The sequence below is a fragment of the Pyrus communis genome, chromosome 12 (assembly GCF_963583255.1).
Source record: "Pyrus communis chromosome 12, drPyrComm1.1, whole genome shotgun sequence".
Lineage (NCBI taxonomy): Eukaryota > Viridiplantae > Streptophyta > Magnoliopsida > Rosales > Rosaceae > Pyrus > Pyrus communis.
The window spans coordinates 19,357,798-19,376,158 of NC_084814.1; the positions used below are offsets into that span (position 1 = coordinate 19,357,798).

Here is an 18,361-nt window from a genome sequence, read left to right on the forward strand (position 1 = left end):
CAACACATAGCAAGTTCAGGAAGTTCATTGCAGATTGCAGAGGAAGCAATGGTTAGGAGGAGAGAAAGGATCCGAAATTAGGGCGGAGTTTTGAGGAAGAAACATCGGGTCAGGCACTTGACCGAAACCAACAACGTGTCAAGTGACGGAGCCCTGTCGCTCCTAGGGCCACGGCGGCTGTGATAAAACCGTTCCAACTTCCAACGACGCTAAATTAACCAAAACTCTCTCTATCAAGACGCAGAGCAGACATGGGAAAATCTGAAAAAACTGAAAGAGCTAAAGAAAGAAGAGAAAAGAGACGCCAGGAAATCTCCCTCCTCAGAACCATTCCTTATTCTGATCACCAGCGGTTGGTTTGCTCCCACTTTGCTTGTTTGATTTTGCTCAGATTTGCATTTCTGTGATGATCACTCTAGTTGTTGTAATCTTTGTTAGTTTTGCAATTTCTTCGTGTTTGTGAATTGAAAACAGAACAGAACAAAAAACCCAGTTGTAATTTGTGCATTGGTGTTATGGTCTTTGCAAGTTTTGCAATTTCTTCATGTTTGTGAATTGAACACAAAAAAGTAAGAAAACCCAGTTGTGGTTTGTGCATTGGATGTTATGATCTTTGTAAGTTTTGCAATTTCTTCATGTTCTTGAATTGAACACAAAAAAGTAAGAAAACCCAGTTGTGGTTTGTGCATTGGATGTTATGATCTTTGCAAGTTTTGCAATTTCTTCATGTTCTTGAATTGAACACAAAAAAGTAAGAAAACCCAGTTGTCGTTTGTGCATTGGATGTTATGATCTTTGCAAGTTTTGCAATTTCTTCATGTTCTTGAATTGAACACAAAAAAGTAAGAAAACCCAGTTGTGATTTGTGCATTTGGGAGTACATGATGTTAACATAGACTCTAGCTGTTATAATCTTTATTAGTTATGCAGGTTTTTCATGCTCATGAAATATACGCAAGAAGACGGAAAACCCCTGTTGTAATTTGTGCATTTGGGAATGCATGATCTTATACTAGACTCTAGATTTTATGATCTTTTTTAGTTTTGCAACTTTTTCACTCTCATGAGTTAAACACAACAAAACAAAAACCCAATTGTGATTTTTGCATTTGGGAATGCATGTATGTTTGTATAGGTGGTGGTCTGCAGAGACTGTTGCGGTGGTGACTGGGGGTAACAGGGGGATTGGATTTGAGATTTCGAAGCAGCTTGCGGCACATGGAGTTACTGTTATACTCACATCCAGAGACCACAGTGTGGGGCTTGAAGCGGCTAAGGTCTTCCAAGAAGGTGGTCTCAATGTGTTTTGCCATCAGCTCGATGTGCTAGACACGGCATCCATCACTGAGTTTTGTGACTGGTTGAAAGAAAACTACGGTGGGTTGGATATTCTGGTGAGTGATCAGATTTTTGGGCTTTCGATATTATCTGTTTCATTCAATTCCCAGCTATACTTTGCCATTTGCCACATGGGTTCTAATTTTGTGCAATTATTTCACCCCCCTTCAATTTTGCAGATAAACAATGCAGCTGTTAATTTCAATCAGGGTTCTGATAATACTGTTGAGTATGCCTCTCAGGTTATTACAACAAATTATTATGGCACCAAAAACATGATTCAAGCAATAATCCCCTTGATGAAACCTTCAGCTGCTGGAGCTCGTATTGTTAATGTGAGCTCAAGATTGGGTAGAATAAATGGCAAGCGGAATGTAAGTGAATTTGTTTCTTTTCTTCTTTTCTTTTGTATTCGTAAATATTCATCCTTTTTTATGTATGTCCATGAATGTCTCGAGTGGGGGAATTGGAGAAAGTTGTGCTCAGGGATAACTAAATCATTTTTTGTTTAAGTTAGTGAGATCTTTGCTTGCATGCTTGAGAAGAAATAACCAACCAGTTGTGTTTTCTGAAAGGCCCAAAGTTGATGGATTTCAAAATAACCCATATAGGTTATAGAAGTTAAGAAGAGGGTTTGTGCTTGTCTGAGTGCTAGCAGAGTGTCAGGAGCCCTTTTGACCAAAAGTTTGGGGACCTGCCTTTATAATTTGTCCCAATGATCAAATTTCTAGGAGGGCTTATAGTTCACCCAGGTTATGCTACTGGGTTGGAGGAACACTGTTGAGAAACCATGGGTGCATGATATGAGGTGGGTTTGGTGACAGGACAGGTCAGTAAAGTAACTGTCTAGCTGCTAGATCATGAAGCATTTCTGAGAGCTTGCTAGCCATCCGGCTCTGATTTCTCCCAGAGGGAAAATCATTAATATGATATGAACCTCCATTGCATGATATCATTCGTTGCTGTCTTTTGAGAATGTATCAAAACTTGTTAAGCTTTCCCAACCATATGCACATGCACAGCTTTGCTTTATGTCGATCTAATCATTTTTTACCTGACAGAAAATTGATGATGTGATTTTGAGAGAGAAATTTAGCAATTTGGACACAGTCACTGAGGAACTGATTGATCAAACAGTTTCCAGTTTCCTACAACAAGTACAAGATGGCACTTGGGAATCAGGTGGGTGGCCTAAAACGTTCACTGACTACTCAGTATCAAAACTTGCAGTCAACACTTACACCAGGCTGGTGGCGAAGATGCTCTCTGACAGACCAGAAGGCCAGAAAATTTATATCAACTGTTACTGCCCAGGTTGGGTGAAGACTGCTATGACAGGTTATGCTGGGAATATATCAGCCGAAGAAGGAGCTGACACTGCAGTTTGGCTTGCCTTGCTTCCGGACCTGGCAATAACGGGGAAGTTTTTCGCTGAAAGACGGGAGATAAGCTTCTAAGGTAGTCTGTCTAAAGACTGACAGTTTGCGCAACAGTTAAATTGCTTCATTACAGACTTCATATCCACTAAAGCTATAATGACGGTGCAAATTCTATTGTAATCGACGTTTCTGAACTGCAACTGCAATATGCCGTGAGGGAATACTTGAAGAAGGGAGCCGGCAACATACGGTAGGGATGTAGGCGGATAGGATGGATTTTACAACGAATTTGATGTCAACAAGGGTACGCCACGTGCTTCTGTATAATCGCAAAGCCGGGATTTTTAAAGCACTTTTTGTTCCCAATCTTGTTTAGTTATTGGGATTAAGACTAGATTAAGTTGGGCAGTGACTGTTATGCTAAATGTTTCTTTTATTTACCTATCAATGCAAGTGATTTTCGTAGTGTCATTGAAGGATTTTTGGTATCAAGTTGGGAAATAACACATCTGTGCTCTACTATGTTTCTAAATCCTTGCTTCCAAGATCACTTTAATTTTGATGGTGCGAGTGAAGCATTTCTGTTTTATTTAAGTACCAGAAATAAAAAGATTGTATGCCTATCTAGCAAAGAAGCTTAGCACAATATAGGATTCGTTTAGATGTGCTTTTAAAATGACCGAAAACACTCTTAGAAAAGGTTATTTTTAGATTCCAAGGGCACATGAAGTGTTTTTTGCAAGAAGCACGAGTTATGTGTTTCTTCCAAGAAGCACTTTAAATGTTTTTTTAAGATTTACTTGCATTTTTACTAAAGATTGATCTAAAAATATTTTCATAAAAAACGTTTTCAATCATTTTAAAAACATACTCAAACAAGCTCATAATCTTTTTAACACAAGCGATTATGAAAAATATGAAAATCAAACAAATCACCTCGGGTTTTAGGGTATGCTTGTAATATTAGCTAAGTTACAAGCCTTTTGTCGGAGAGGTCTTATTTTTTATGTTTACTTCCTTGGAGTGCAATTTCATTCACCATTCTCATTATGCACTAGGATTTCACGAATCACGACATAAAAGAATGACATGCATGACGATACCTAGATTCTCATCCTACCTAAGTCTATATACTCCCAACACGACGGATCCTTTTAGTGAGAATCTTAAGAATTTGTGAATTATTTCCGTTTATCATATATTGTATAGTCATATTTTGTCAAGTATTGTTTTTATGAATCCGAAATCCTCACAAAAATGATTTGGCGAGAATCCGAATTCTATGTACTCCATACTAGATTGTGCATATTGGTCAAGCAGTGAGACTACCCGTTTGCATCAATTTTCGAACCTCCTCTTCTGTAGATTAAAGTAATTTTGAATGCTGTCATGTAAAAATAATATATATCCATACGGCATTGTACCTCGCACAAATAAAATACATCCATTCCGCATTGTACCTCACTTATGATCGTTCACCGTCCGTCATTCTTTCCCGGTTTAATTCACCATGTATGATTTCTTTCGAGTCTCAACCCAGCTTCCATTTGCAAAGCTCCTATGCATGAGCTGCATGGAGTTTTTTCACACCCTAAATTTTTTCCATCTTGCTTGATTACTAAGTTGATTTTTCTTTTTTTCCTTTTTGGCCGGTAAAATTGCACCACGTGAAAATCCTGCCAAAAGAATAATCAATAAAAATAAGGGATAATTGCTGATTATCCAAAAGAATTATCAAATCGACTCAATTTAAAATTTAACGATATTATCACCGGCTCCAAAAAAATAGTAAACAAATCCAACTCAAACTCTACTTTAATTTGTTTTAATTTTATTTTTCTATACGTACTATAAGTTTGTAAACAACTTCTATTTAAGCTGCAATTCAACTATGTTTCTCATCAGCCCCAGAAGCATCAAAAGCGAAGCAACTCTCTAACTACCAATGGAGAATAATCAAAGTATAAGAAGTGGCAGAGCTGTTCTTGTGATTAACAATGGCAGTGATCTCCACGGTGGACACAGCGGCAGTTACGATTCTTTCTTCAACTCAATCCCACCGGGGTACCGGTTCAAACCCTTGGATGAAGAACTTGTGGGTTACTACTTGAGGAGGAAAATTTTGCGAATCTACCGCTGCCTCCGAATATTATTAATGAAGTTGAACTGTACAGATTCAGCCCTGATGCACTAACAGGTCCGTTAATTTTAATCCTTGATAACTAATTCGTTTTCAGTTTAAATTAATGTATTTGTGTTTATTTTATAGTATCGTATATTGCATGTGTGTGGATGCAGTCAGGATTTCCAGATTAACCAATATCACATGCAATTATTTGTATCTGCATGTGTTTTTGTATGTGTTTTTGCTTCTTGGAGTATGTAGAATCAGATGAGAGTGCTTTAGAAGAATGTTATCATGGCCCGTTCTAGGGTTAGGAGACTCTTGAAAAAGATTAATATATATATATATATATATGTATGTATGTATATGTATATGTGTGTGTGTATATAAATATATATATATATATTTGTACATACTATGTAGAAACCCTAGAAGAAATTGCAAGAGAGAGAATGGTAGTTGATAGGGTTGTAGCTCAAGTGATTAACATCATTTATCTTTACACTAAAATTTTACGTTTGAATTCCTTTTCCCGCAATTGTTTGTATTGTATCAAAGAATGAAAGAAAGAAAAGTGGTCGAGTGGGTATGGAAACACAACACTAGGCTCGCCTAGTGGCCTTGTGAAATATACAATCGAGAGCAGGGCTTGATGAGATCCAAACTACCGTTCTTTATTCGAAAGTAGGAACAAAACCCTAAAGCATAATAACGTATTGTGCTTGTTGAATTGTTACAATATCTTGAATTTAGGGTTCAATATATATATATATATATATATATATATAAAGTTTAATTAATATCATTGATTTTGCACATGTTGGATTTGATAGCAACAATAAACTTTTCTCTTTTAATTATTTTTTGTTTGAAATTAAGCATGTAATTCCGTATAGTTCTATTGTTTTTACAATTTGTAAGCCTGTTCAATTTTGTTGATCATGCGCAGCAAAATACAAGCTTGATGGGGAATCGCACGTGGTACTTTTTCACACCAACGGATAAAAGTATCCAAAAGGGACACGTCCAGATCGAGCAGCAGGGAATGGATACTGGAAAGCTACTGGGGTTAAAAAAGATGTCATGTCTAAAAATGTTGAAGTTGGTTTTAAGACATCACTAGTTTTCTACGACGGCAAGTCTCCCAAGGGTAAGAAGTCTGATTGGCTGATGCATAAATTTAACGTCAAAGCTCCTCTCCCTGGAAAGCAGACAGAAATAACATGAGGGTATGAAATACAGATCGATAGATTTTTACTACTATTTCTTTAACAAAAATAAAGAGTTGTCTGTCACCCTAAATTCATCATGCACCCGAAAGAGAAATTTTACATAGAAAGAAGTGCAGGGCGACATTTTTGGAGTGCCGAGAAGACCATTGAAAAGAGTTTTGTGTTCCTCCCAACACTTAATTTTAACTTGATATTTTCTTTCTTGCAGCTTGATGACTGAGTTTTGTGTAGGGTATATATGAAGCCTAACAAGGCTAAGAAATTTAAAGATTCAAACCAATCAAGTGCTCATGTTAATCAAGTTCAGGAACAACCAAATGATGAAGTTACAACAGAAGACAATGGGCTTGATTATGATGGAGTAGATCTTGCTCTTCAAAACCCCGACGACTATCTCTTTCTTCAAACCCCCAACGACTGTCCTCCTCAAAACTCATATGATAATCCTCATCCTCAAAACCCTAATTATCAATCTTACCTAGTTTATCCTCCTCAATACCCTAATCATCAATCTTACCTAGTTTATCGTCCTGAAAACCCTAACCATCAATCTTACATAGTTTATCTTCCTCAAAACCCTAATCATCAATCTTACTTAAATTTTAACCATAATGGATATTACAGCAGTGATGGATACAACCTCTTTTCCAACACAAATGCCATGGGTAAGTAGACATATATGCATTTAAATTTTTTATCTTGAATCTCATATGATCACCATTTTTTGAGTTCCCTAACTATGTTTTAACTTACAGGTTCTGACGGATTGTTTAAAGAGGAACCATTCCCAACAATCCTTCCGCCACAGGATGATCAACACCTTTACCTTCCAAACCAGAACTCTCTGCAATTTAATGGGTATCAACCTCACCAACAATTATGGGGCTGATATGCACAAGACAAAGCTATGGCAATTGGCTCATTGGCTACTCTATTTAACGTTCCATAGGTATTATATACTTTCTGGGAATTTAAGATCGAAGTCTCAGTGAGGCCTTTATTTCTCTTGGATTGGAACTGGTGTTTCTTAGTTCTCTATTTTTTTTTTCTTTTTTTGTTTAATTGAAAAACTATCTATTGGATTGTGAAATTTCTATTTCAATTACTGTTTTTATGTTTTTCCTAAAAGAAAAAATAGTTTGCCAACAATTTGTTAGCGATCTTGATGTTTTTGCCTGCTTTTATGTTGGTGATATTCAAGGTTCGTTTGAAAGTGCTTTTAAAATAGCTGAAAACGCTTTTGATGAAATTATTTTTTGAACCAATCCTTAGTAAAATACAAGTGAATCATAGAAAATTACTTGCAGTGCTTCTTGTAAGTGCTTCCAACAAGAAACACATAACTGATGTTTCTTGTAGGAAAGCTTTAAGTGTTTTTCGAAACCAAAATCTTCTCTAAAAGCACTTTTAATCATTTTAAAAGTACTTCCAAACGAGATCTTTTATAAACATGTGGTGCATAGATGTGGTTCAAATAACCTTTTGAATTTTCAATATTTTTTAATAAAATGTTTGGTTATCAAAATTGTTACATAGAGTTAACTTATGTAAAGCCGACCTAATGGGCAATAAAATTTATCTATCTTACTATTTTATTTCTACTTTGTGTTTAGCGCTAATTTATCAATCTTACTATTTTATTTCTACATAGAATTAAATCTCATTCTCATTCATTTCTCCAATTTCTAACATTCCTGAGTACGTCTTAAACTAAAAATATATGATGCCATATGACGAAAATAAACATGCCATTACGATGTATGGTTGTGTTTTCGTATAACACAAAAAAAAAAAAAAAAAAAACTACATATTTGGTTTAAAACAATAATGTTCATTTGTTCTAAAAAAATAAAAATAAAAATAGAATTCTTGTTTCCATATGATGAAAATAAACATGCCATTTGATTCTTGTTGGTTCGAGAAGTCTCCAAATTTAATCCGTGATGCTCTGCTTGATGATTGCACGAATGTTTAAATCTTTCAATAAAATCCTTTCGTTTTACCTCAACAAATATTGAATTACAATAAAATGGCACACTTCAGTTAGAACAATAAGGACTAGTTTGGACTACTTTTGTTGTAAACATTTTTAGTCATCAGCAATGTTATTAATATTTTCAATCTAATGTTCAAAAGTTTTAACTATTTCAATCGCAGTCTCAAAACATGCGTCTAATTTAAAAACAAACCAACAGAGTTCCTTTCAATAATGTATAAGAGTTTAATCATTTTAAAAAATGTTTCAAACATGCGTCTAATCTAAAGATAAAAATTTTAACCAAACTTTATAATAATAAGTTATAATAATTTAGTACGAAACTCGATTGAAGAACAAACAGCCAAACTTGTCTTTGTTAAAAAGAGTTGTCACTCAGTATTACGGTCTGTATTTATTTTCACTTGAAAGTGAGAGGTTTAGGTTTGGATCTCGTGGATGTCAAATTTAATACCAAATTAAACTGCTTATTGTGTAATTTTACCGAACTTTCTCTTCCCTTAATATAAAAACATCGCTGTACTGAAAAAAAAAAAAAAAAAAAGTTTGGAGTACGTTGCTCTTTCGTCTGGCACAACCATATGGACGAAAGGGCCAGTGTGTCATTTGAGCAGGCAGGCCCTTTTCATTGTTGGTCTAATTTAAGCCCACAAATTGTATATTTCTCTCTCTCTCTCTCCCTCTCTCTCTCTCTTCCGTTGTTAAACATCTGAGAACACCAAACGAAAAAGAAGAAAATAAAACATGGGAAGCTTGAGAAGAAGCTTGATCAGCCTCCACCGAACCCTCAAATCCACCGCTTCCATCTCTCCCGCCGAAACCCATCTCAGGTATTCCCTTCTTTCATCGATTTTCTCCCCCATTTGTATTAACATTTTGTAAAGGCTGTGGCTTTTCGTAGTCTGAATTTTCTCTGATTTTGTTGGGGGCGTGATTTCATTTTCCAGGCCTCAATTCGGATACGGTTTGGTTCAGCGTTCTTATTCCACCAACAATGGCAGCAATCTGGACATCGACCTCTCTACCCAAGAGAGCAAGAGGCGCTTATTTAACAGGTCTTTAACTCCATCTTCTTCTTCCCCCATTTTTTCTGTTTGAGATTGCTTGTGGAGGAGAGAAAAGCTTTTTCTGATAGTCAAAAGTGCTTCTAACTTGTTTGGCAGAAAAAACTTAGAATTGCTTTTGGCTCGTAGAAGCCTTTCTGGAAAAGCACCTGCCATATGCTTCTTCAGGAAGCACTTCCAAATGCTCAAGGAACACTTGAACTTTTAATAAATGTTCAACTTGTTTATAATAAAAAAAAAAAAAAAAAAAAAAAAAACACTTGTTACCAGAAGCCTTTTAGTGCCTGATCGATAAGTGTATTTCCCCTCTGTCAATAACCCAAAAAAAATGACAACTAGAGAGTAAAAACGAAATGGTTATCAAACAGGCGCGTAATAATTGCTTTGTTGTTTCTGAGACAAGAATTGGTTTGGGTTGTGGAACAGATTGATATACAGGAGCAAGCAGAGAGGGTTTTTGGAGTTGGATTTGGTTCTGGGTAAGTGGGTGGAGGAGCATATCCATTCCATGGATGAACAGGGAATTAAATCTCTTGTGGATGTCCTCGACCTGGTAAATTTATTTTCACTACTGTGATCATCTCATAAGTCATACCCTTTCAAATTTTTGTGCTTTTACTTGGCTTTTGAATGCTGCTTAGTTTATAGCGTGATTAGTAGAGGAGGACTAGGCCGCATTCGAAATTTGTTCTTTGGAACTTCAGTAACAAGTTTCTTGTTTATATGTCATCCTAGACTAACTGAATATGTTGAATTTTACGAGTTTTCTTCTGTTTGTTTAGCCCTCGGCCTGCCCCTCAACCAAAAATAGAAGTATTGGATATGCATCATAAGCTTAGATGTGTTTGTTCACGGTGACTCCCAGCATAAGTTAGTGCTTGATTTAACCTCTTTTGTTCGTTTTAATTGCCATATTTGTGATTTGTCTGAGCAGATAACTGACATATAGCTCATAGGATCCAGTGCTTTGGAGAGCAGGGTGACCTGGACCAATTTGTTTTGGTCCTAGCTTCTTCAGTTGTTAAATTATAAGCTTTTTTATTCACTGACATATTAGCAATAATAGTTATTCCACTTAAGAGAAAAGCGTAATGACTTTGCATTTTTGGTTGAACTGTAAACCATCAGGAGTTTTCAAGCAATTAAAATCAAATGGTTTCGTAAGAAACATAAGATGTTTTAAATCCCTGGATTGCCATCAACAGCTGAAATAACAAAGATTTAGAGTGTGTAAGTAAATACTGTGTTTCCTGTTAACCTTGCAAATCTTAGCACCCAGAGCATGGTCGGTTCCCTATTCATGTATTTGATGTAAGATAGCCGGAGGCAAGATGTATGCATAGCCGGAGGCAAGATGTATGGTTTTTCTAGTATTGATACTATGCAAATTGCAAATTTGAATGACAAGGGAGAGATTCTGATATCATTTTTTTTTTCGGTAACACATTCTGATACCATTTTTCCTCATACAGGAAAACCCAGATCTGTGGAAGTGGTTAATCGGCCAGGAGCAACCCCCTGAGGCACTCCAAACTAATCCTGTGAGAAATGATCTGAAAGTTCAAATTGCATATGTTGCTTGATTCTTCATGGTCTCCGTTTTCATTCAAATGATATGTTTTTGTAGGTTTTTACTGCAGTGCGTAACAAGATCACGAACAACCTGAACAGCTATGCTGCTCCCGAGACACGAGCAACACCTGACCAGCCATGGGTTAGAGGGTGGGATGATATAAAGAAAAGCCAGGGCGGCCCTATAACGGGGAACCAGTAGCTCTGCCATTACCTTTTCAAGTTAAATTTCGAACGGTATGTTGATTGGTAATGTGTTAGCAGTGAAAAATGTTGATTAGAACTTGCAATGCCTCAACTTAAACACCGATCGGCCTCAATAAAACCAAGAGGTATTGTTGGACGTCTTCTCTCCCTCGGTTTTTATTTTCGAATGTAATGTATTATATAGTTCATACACTTTGGCATGCTTTCCTGAATGAAAGAAAATAAGTCATGTAATCAAACGGTGCGGTTTTTATGAAACAGAGGATGAGTGATTAATCTTTTGTTCTTGTGATGGATTTAAGTTGTAGCCTTTGAGCAGTTTCAAACAAAACCAGCTTAAACATAGCAACTTGATCAACTGGTGCTCTTGATCATCTTGATCGACAATACAACATAGGTGGCGAAAATGAACGTACTACATAGAGAGTGTTTAATGGAACAGATGACTTGGTTGTGTTGTAATTATAAAAGAAAAGGGGGAAACTGAAAGCTCTAGTTTTCCCAAGAATCCAGTCCATGACTTGACGAAGAAGAATCCGAGCAGCCCGACGACGAAGTTCAAGGAGGGGATAATCCCGACTCTTTGATGGTGATCTGGTCCTTCCATTCTGAGACTCGGTCCTCGTCGTCGGACTCGACAACCTTGATTTTGTCGTCGGAATCGTGAAGCAACGACTCTGATATGCTGCTGATTATTCAGTCACATGACTTCGTGAGGTAATCAAACGCTGCTGAAGAGAATGTTTTAGTTCTAGGGCAATTTAGTCTTTTGAACATCAATTTTGGTTAGTTTTAGAAGAGTTAAAAACATTAGGTCATATTTCAATACATGGTATCTAAAATTGTTATATTTCCAAATTTCCCTTAAATTTGAGACAATTTAAAAGTTAATTCACTTTATTTCTTTACTATAGTAGTTTAGTTTTAAAATTTCCCTTAGATTCTACACTATTTGAAAACGGGTCTCACATCTGGCACATCATCAAATTAATGAACAATCATACTTTCAAATAGATACAAAACATAATTCATACAATTTCAGACTCAAGGTGTAACGCGAATAACCCCATCACCCCTTTTGAAAATCACCTAACTTAGAAATCGTAAAATGTAGCTAACTAAATAACGCAAACTATGTCTCAAATGGATTTTTCTACTCACAATCTCCTAATAATTTAAGCACAACACTTACTATAGGCATACAAATTCAAGAGTCGATGGCACTCTTTGTTTAAGGTGTTGCATAGCATGTTCTCTTGCTTTCGCTTCCAGATCGGGTTCTTCCCTTCCCCCATCCGTTCCCCTAGGCCAACACCAATGCCGGACAGGATCAATAACAATTTTTTCCGATTCAACAGTACTCTCCATTAGGAACATGACATGTTGAATGACACATGCATGAGCACGGTACCCCCCTATCTCAACTACCTTGAGGTAATTATGGGGGCATTTACCAACTTTCGCTAATTTCTTTCCTCTCCCCACATGTTGGCCTGTTTACCTGCACCAAGGAAAACAACAACAAAGTGTACACCAATGAGAACAAGGAAAGTTGCTTCAGTTTAAAGCTTAGTCAAAAAGTTACTTCATGTATTCTTTCAATTCCCGTATTACCCTAGTTAGTTATTGAGGTCATATACCCTTCTCATGTTTCGCATCCTCTCTCTCTTGAGAAAAACCTTAGCTCCTCGGCACCCCAACCCATCACTTGCCACCGCAACCGTTATACACCTCCTCCCAATCATACCAGCATTATAAACCTCCTCCCAATCAAACCACCATTATACACAACTACAATACTTTCACATCAAAATATACCATACGACGTGGAAGTGAAATTCACATTCACAACTTCCTTATGATTGCATAAGGCACAACAACTTTTGTACACCAACTGATGCAGCAAAGTTTATTTTGTTATGTTTGAGTCCACTATGGAACTTGTTTATTCAATGCAAATGCAACATACCCACATAAGTTGGTGGTTGAAAATTCACTTTATGTACATGCCGGACTATGAATAACTAACAAATGCATCCAGTCTAGCAAAAGATCCACAATTCTTTTGAACTTTTAAAAAATATACTTTTTACGTTGGTGTCTAGCATTTTCCTTTTTACCAATCATAATGAAAAACCTAACTTTCTCTATGCTTTCCTCATAATCAAAATTGGTGATGCAATGCACGGGAGATGGAAAATAAAAGGTTGAAAATGCACATAAAATACAAAGTTTTACCATTCTATCCATACTAGGTGTGAATACATACCTTCAACACAAGTCTCTTCAAGCAAGGACATGCCTTCATGAAGGAAGATAAGCGATCAAGATCCTCATAATAATTTGCTCCTATCAACGTATCAACGTATCTACTTGTTTCCTGGTCTCTTAGTTCTGGTTTAATTTCATAGAAGCAGTGAAAGGGGTAAATATCAAGAACTGCATCTGGCAACCAACTGATTCGGTCCACCAAGTTGTAATCAGTACCCCTATTTCTCCCATTATTTCCCAAGTTCTTTTTCCTTGTTTCTGTCCGACGTCGGGTTTCCAAGTTGAACAGATACGCCTTCTAATACATGGTTTGACCCCGAAAACAAAAGAGGAACAAATTAAGAACAAAACATTAAAGCTTAGTTGAATTTTATGCCTTAATGTCACGACTCCTTTAAGTTATCATAATTTTAATTACAGAAGAAAAAACAAACGCATATTTAGAATAACGATGACACTATTTTACATAAGGTGGAAAAAATGAAGCAAATTTGGAACAAATTATTTATGTGGGGAACAAAAGATATGCAATTTTTAAATTATAGTACAAAAGGGTTGCAATTTGTATACCAGTTTAATGGATCTGAAAATTCAAAAAAAAAAAACAAAAGGATGCAACATTAGATATTTAGGGGGGAGGGTGAGAGAAAAAGATGCATACTTTGAAATTTCTACTGCTAAAACCATTGAATTTTACCTTGAACTGGACAAATTGAAAGTTGGGCCGAACTCTTTTCTTCATCGAATTGATGATGTGAGGGTGTGAGGGGCGGGGGTGTCCTCTTGCTAATCTGACGCTGGTCGGACGACGCCGGTTATGCGGAGCTCACGACAGCCGAGTGAAGCCTAAGGGGTTCTTTTACGAAAGAAAATAGTCAAGTAATGAACCGCTAGCATTTCAAAATATGCATTCGGAAGCGGTTGGTGAATATTAACACGTAAACAAGAAACAAAAACATAGATAAAATTTGAATGAAAATTTTCAAAATCTAAAACCATGGAGGAAATTAACTATTTAGAAAAGTTTATATGGATAATCGGCTAAATTTAAAGTTCGTAAAGAAATTAACTGCTTTATACAAGTTGAGGTGACAAATTGACAAATAGGTATAACTATAAATACATGAAAAGTTTGTGGGTGGAAACGGAAATCCGTAATCTAATTGTCTAGGTACGAGAACATTGATAAGTTTCGGTTCTATCGTATATAGTGGGGACAACTTTCTGCAGGTGCAACCATATCCTCTCAATGACCTCTACAAGTCCGACCATGTCCATGTCCATGTCCTTGCCTTTTCTCCTCCTCCTCCTTCTGACGCCACTCAATCTGCCACTGACGACGATGATGGCGGCGGTAGAGTCCGCCTCCGACGACCCGGCACCGGCGGCGTGGCCCCACCAGTTCCACTCTGTCCTCTTCATGAACAACAGCAAGGGAGCCCTGCAGGTGGTGGATCTCTGGTACGACTGGCCCAACGGCCGCAACTTCAACATAATCCAAAGCCAGCTGGGGAAGCTCACCTACGACCTCGAATGGGACAATGGCACCTCGTACATCTACACCTTGGACTCCGACAGAGAATGCAACACCATGCATTTTCCGGTTGGCATTCTCCGGCCTGATTGGCTCGACGGCGCTAATTATCTGGGTCAGCGACACGTGGACGGGTTTCTGTGCAATGTGTGGGAGAAGGTTGATTTTATTTGGTACTATGAGGATGTTCTCACTAAAAGACCTGTCCATTGGGTTTTCTACACAGGTATCAAAGTTTCTGTTGCTAATTTATGTAAATTTGCCTTCGATGAAACACTTTCGTAGCAGTTAAGAGTTCGATTGATGAGTTCACCGTTTTTTACTAAAGTATACGTTAATATTTAATGAGAATTCACCATAGCCATTAGTTTAATAGGATAACCCTTCTCTACTAGGGTATATACTAATCATAATTCAGTAGATTATATTCTTATTATCTGAGAATTCTTGTACCATAACTATTTCATTGATGCGTTCACCCTTATCCATTAAGGTATAAATGAATCGTAATCTAGCAGATTGTGTTCCTATTAAATGAGACACTTAAGCATATTAGTTAGTGAATGTTATAATGGTTAGAAGTGTCAAGTTGGAAGGATTTTTGGGTAAGGTAGCTCTCTCACAATGGCATAATTAGCGTGGAGTCGGATGAGATCAAAATATAAAATCTCTTTTGTTTTGTGTGATTGGTCAGACCATCCATGTGATCAAACGACCTGGCGAAAGATTTTTCCCCTCAAATCGATAGTTTGACAACCCAATATATATATATATATATATTTGTTTATAAATGGTTGATGAATTAGTGGAATAATGCAGGATATAATGCTCACGTGATGACGTTCGAGGTGGGAGCTGTGCTTGAGGATGCCAAGTGGGATGCTCCTGCTCATTGTTTTGGGGAGGAAAAGACTGATTCAGCACAAAGGAGGAGGTCTCCTCCACTTCTACTTGAATCTGTGACGAGTGATTATTCTCATGGCAGGCTGATAAGAGATGAGAGGAGCATTGGAAACCTGGATAGTTTTTGAGTTACTGGAACAACTATTTAATAACATAACATAAGTTTGCATGTGATTCAATATTTTAGTGAATATGATATTGGGTTTCTACTCATGCGTTTTGGGTTCATAAATCGTTCTTCATCATATGAGCAAGTTGAAGTCCCCAAGCCACTTTATCTATGCCTTATGAAACATTGTCCAATTTCATGTCCCAAAATATGTACTTTTTATTTCAAAGGAAGATTTGTAAAAAACAAGTTCATTTGAGCAACATCAACAACATGCAATTAACAATTAAAAGGCAGAATCATGTTTATATGCACTCAAAAACAAAACTTAACCCATGAACTTCAAAGCCTAGTAGATAGGTGAACCAAGACTCAACTCAAAACAAAGTGAGTTGAGAAATCAATACCTTTGTAGATTCCTCTTTGCATAAGCAAAGGCTAATCACCCAAAGAGAGGGCCTTCATTCCTTGCATCTTAGATCCATGGATTTGGATGGATGAAAAGGTTTCTCCAAGTTCCCAAAATTGAGAACCTCTAAGTCTCCACACCAAGGCATATTGTAGAAGAAATGAGTGACCTAGAGGAAGTAAGATTGCTAGCTATTTTCCTCTAGGGTGGCCGGCCTCTTTGAGAGCAAAGAGAGGTTTGTGTTCTCATCTTTTCTCCAAAAAAAACCTTTATGAATTTTGGCTATAAAGTCATACTTATTCCTTAATTCATTTGAGTGGCAAATAAGTCCAAAACCACTCATTCTCTAACATGGCCGGCCATATGGGATTTATTGAGCTATTTGGGCCTTTGTGAATCATTATTCATTAAGTTGTCACACAACTTAAGTCAATGGACTTGACGTTCAAAGCCCATTGGGCCTTAAGGTCCAAAACTATCCCGAGGTCTTTTAACGAACTTATTCGTTTGATTAATAATCATATTAATTAATCCTTGCCATAAATAATTAAACCATTTAATTATTCTTACTCATCTCCGTTGAATCTTCAATCTCTACCTTACACGGTGTACGTCCATTAGGTTCCTTTTAGCGAGGCAGTGGGCGATTTAAACTCTTTCAAATCGATTGTGAATTGAAACTTACTTTCAATTCTCCCGTTAGTGGTAATACACTTTTAGGGCTTCCACAAACCATGGTTGACGCCTAGCAGCATGTCATGGTTACCCAAGCTAATCAGAAGAGGTGGAGAACCTATTCAGTTTTAGGATTACAAATGCAATACGGTCTTTCTCTAATACAATACTCTTGACCACATTGTTTGATTTGATAGTTTATTCATGTCTACTATCCAATGTGAGTCTTGTGCTTATATGATTACCTTGAATGTGATTTGGAACACATTCTTAAATCTCATTCATACTTTGACCAAAGATTCTTAATCATATCATAGAGTATTCTCCCTCAAACAGTTTGAAGGTTAGAGATCCCTTGTTGCGCATTCACTTGCCTCCATAGCTAAGTGGCTTAACCCCAACGATGTCGTGGACACCCTCCTGATGGAGTGACTTTGACATAATCAAAGATTAAGGACCTAACCACAAGACAACTGTGATGCCTCAGGTCAAAAGACTAATTTGCATTATCCCAACCATGAGTTCTCATGTGACATGAATATGAGAACTCTTCGTTGATCGTGTTCAGTGAACTCATTCTCTATTGAGCACCTACGTACTTGTCTTGATGTCACATACACCAATGACTCGAGACTAGTCACTCTCCCTGAGAGAAGACATAGCACGTACTGATCTTAACGGACTGTCAATGCCCAATTGACAATCCTATGATCAGGAACGTTTAGGATGTGTCAACTAAAGAATGGTCTCATGAATCTAACTTCTTTAGATCGCATTCTTCCAATCACATATTCATTGGACTTATCGTTTAAGCATATAACATTTATATGAGACGGCTCAAACAATAATCTTTGCCCTTTACATTTAAACTACATTAGTTTAACTTTGTGAAATGTCCGTAAAGTATCATCATATGATTGGTTTTAGGGCACATTTCCAACATTATTGCCGTGAGTAATATTAAAAAGGGGATGTAAATATATTGCAAATATTAGGAGTCCTTTATTAGGAAGGATATATGTTTGGTTTATTGTTTCCTTATGGAACAATGATTGTATCTTGTATATATTTTCAGTTATGTAATACAACGAGAATTAAGCCGTAAAATTCTATCTGATATTAGAGTTAGGTTTTGATCAAAAATCCTAAAAAAAAATTATGTGTTGCTACGACTGTAATCAAGTCCATCGATGTTATCGTGTTGTGGCGGGTGAATTTTATCTGTGTCGTATGTTGAGTAGAGGCTATTGTGTAGTGGATTTTTTTTTTTTTTTTTGGGTAATCGTTGTGTATAATTGCTTGAAGGAAGAAACTCAAACTAACGCTACAACCCTAAGACACTTGAGCCTATACTTTGTTTGGAGAGTTATTAATCTGTGATTTTTTGTTTTCTAAAGTCGTTGTATGATCTCATTATTTCTTTGCTTGGTTTTGTAAGCCTTGCGTCAAAGAAGTTAGTACATCAAGAATTTTATCATTATCCATGGGCATACTTGAATTCGATTGGAATTGTTGTGGGGGAGGCTGTGGTGGCTGCATAGGTCTTG

The 18,361-nt window shown here is 36.8% G+C and overlaps 3 protein-coding genes and 1 pseudogene across 5 annotated transcripts; 3 read left to right on the plus strand and 1 right to left on the minus strand.

The window, feature by feature from the left end:
* The first annotated feature begins 68 nt into the window (after positions 1-68).
* LOC137711043 ((+)-neomenthol dehydrogenase-like) lies at positions 69-3,194 on the plus strand. Of its 2 annotated transcripts, XM_068450239.1 has the most exons (4): positions 75-352; positions 1,136-1,394; positions 1,518-1,712; positions 2,400-3,194. In XM_068450239.1, exons 1-4 carry the CDS (start codon positions 252-254, stop codon positions 2,793-2,795), a joined length of 951 nt encoding a protein of 316 aa, XP_068306340.1. In that variant the 5' UTR covers positions 75-251; the 3' UTR covers positions 2,796-3,194. The 2 variants fall into 2 exon arrangements, with proteins under 2 accessions (XP_068306339.1, XP_068306340.1); XM_068450238.1 differs by having other exon boundaries at positions 69-352; positions 1,136-1,712.
* A 5,545-nt stretch (positions 3,195-8,739) lies between these two features.
* Positions 8,740-11,193, plus strand: LOC137711533 (succinate dehydrogenase assembly factor 2, mitochondrial-like). 2 transcript variants are annotated; one of them, XM_068450778.1, is made up of 5 exons: positions 8,740-8,900; positions 9,018-9,125; positions 9,561-9,687; positions 10,607-10,675; positions 10,762-11,193. In XM_068450778.1, the coding sequence occupies exons 1-5, from the start codon at positions 8,815-8,817 to the stop codon at positions 10,906-10,908; spliced, it is 537 nt and encodes a 178-aa protein (XP_068306879.1). In that variant the 5' UTR covers positions 8,740-8,814; the 3' UTR covers positions 10,909-11,193. The 2 variants fall into 2 exon arrangements, with proteins under 2 accessions (XP_068306879.1, XP_068306878.1); XM_068450777.1 differs by having other exon boundaries at positions 8,745-8,899; positions 8,996-9,125.
* Positions 11,194-12,070: 877 nt separating this feature from the next.
* Positions 12,071-14,023, minus strand: LOC137710122 (uncharacterized; annotated as a pseudogene).
* Positions 14,024-14,350: 327 nt separating this feature from the next.
* On the plus strand, positions 14,351-15,827 carry LOC137711548 (uncharacterized protein At4g14100-like). Its single transcript, XM_068450797.1, has 2 exons — positions 14,351-14,944; positions 15,538-15,827. The coding sequence occupies exons 1-2, from the start codon at positions 14,434-14,436 to the stop codon at positions 15,747-15,749; spliced, it is 723 nt and encodes a 240-aa protein (XP_068306898.1). The 5' UTR covers positions 14,351-14,433; the 3' UTR covers positions 15,750-15,827.
* Positions 15,828-18,361: the final 2,534 nt, after the last annotated feature.

What these genes read in the sequence shown, in the direction of transcription:
- LOC137711548 (XM_068450797.1), top strand. Translation starts at nt 14,434, where the DNA reads ATGACCTCTACAAGTCCGACCATGTCCATGTCCATGTCCTTGCCTTTT. An exon ending in CCATTGGGTTTTCTACACAG is followed by an intron (nt 14,945 to 15,537) that starts GTATCAAAGTTT and finishes GGAATAATGCAG; the next exon opens with GATATAATGCTCACGTGATG.
- LOC137711043 (XM_068450238.1), top strand. Translation starts at nt 252, where the DNA reads ATGGGAAAATCTGAAAAAACTGAAAGAGCTAAAGAAAGAAGAGAAAAG. An exon ending in CCTTATTCTGATCACCAGCG is followed by an intron (nt 353 to 1,135) that starts GTTGGTTTGCTC and finishes ATGTTTGTATAG; the next exon opens with GTGGTGGTCTGCAGAGACTG. An exon ending in GAATAAATGGCAAGCGGAAT is followed by an intron (nt 1,713 to 2,399) that starts GTAAGTGAATTT and finishes TTTACCTGACAG; the next exon opens with AAAATTGATGATGTGATTTT.
- LOC137711533 (XM_068450777.1), top strand. Translation starts at nt 8,815, where the DNA reads ATGGGAAGCTTGAGAAGAAGCTTGATCAGCCTCCACCGAACCCTCAAA. An exon ending in AAGAGGCGCTTATTTAACAG is followed by an intron (nt 9,126 to 9,560) that starts GTCTTTAACTCC and finishes GTTGTGGAACAG; the next exon opens with ATTGATATACAGGAGCAAGC. An exon ending in TTGTGGATGTCCTCGACCTG is followed by an intron (nt 9,688 to 10,606) that starts GTAAATTTATTT and finishes TTCCTCATACAG; the next exon opens with GAAAACCCAGATCTGTGGAA.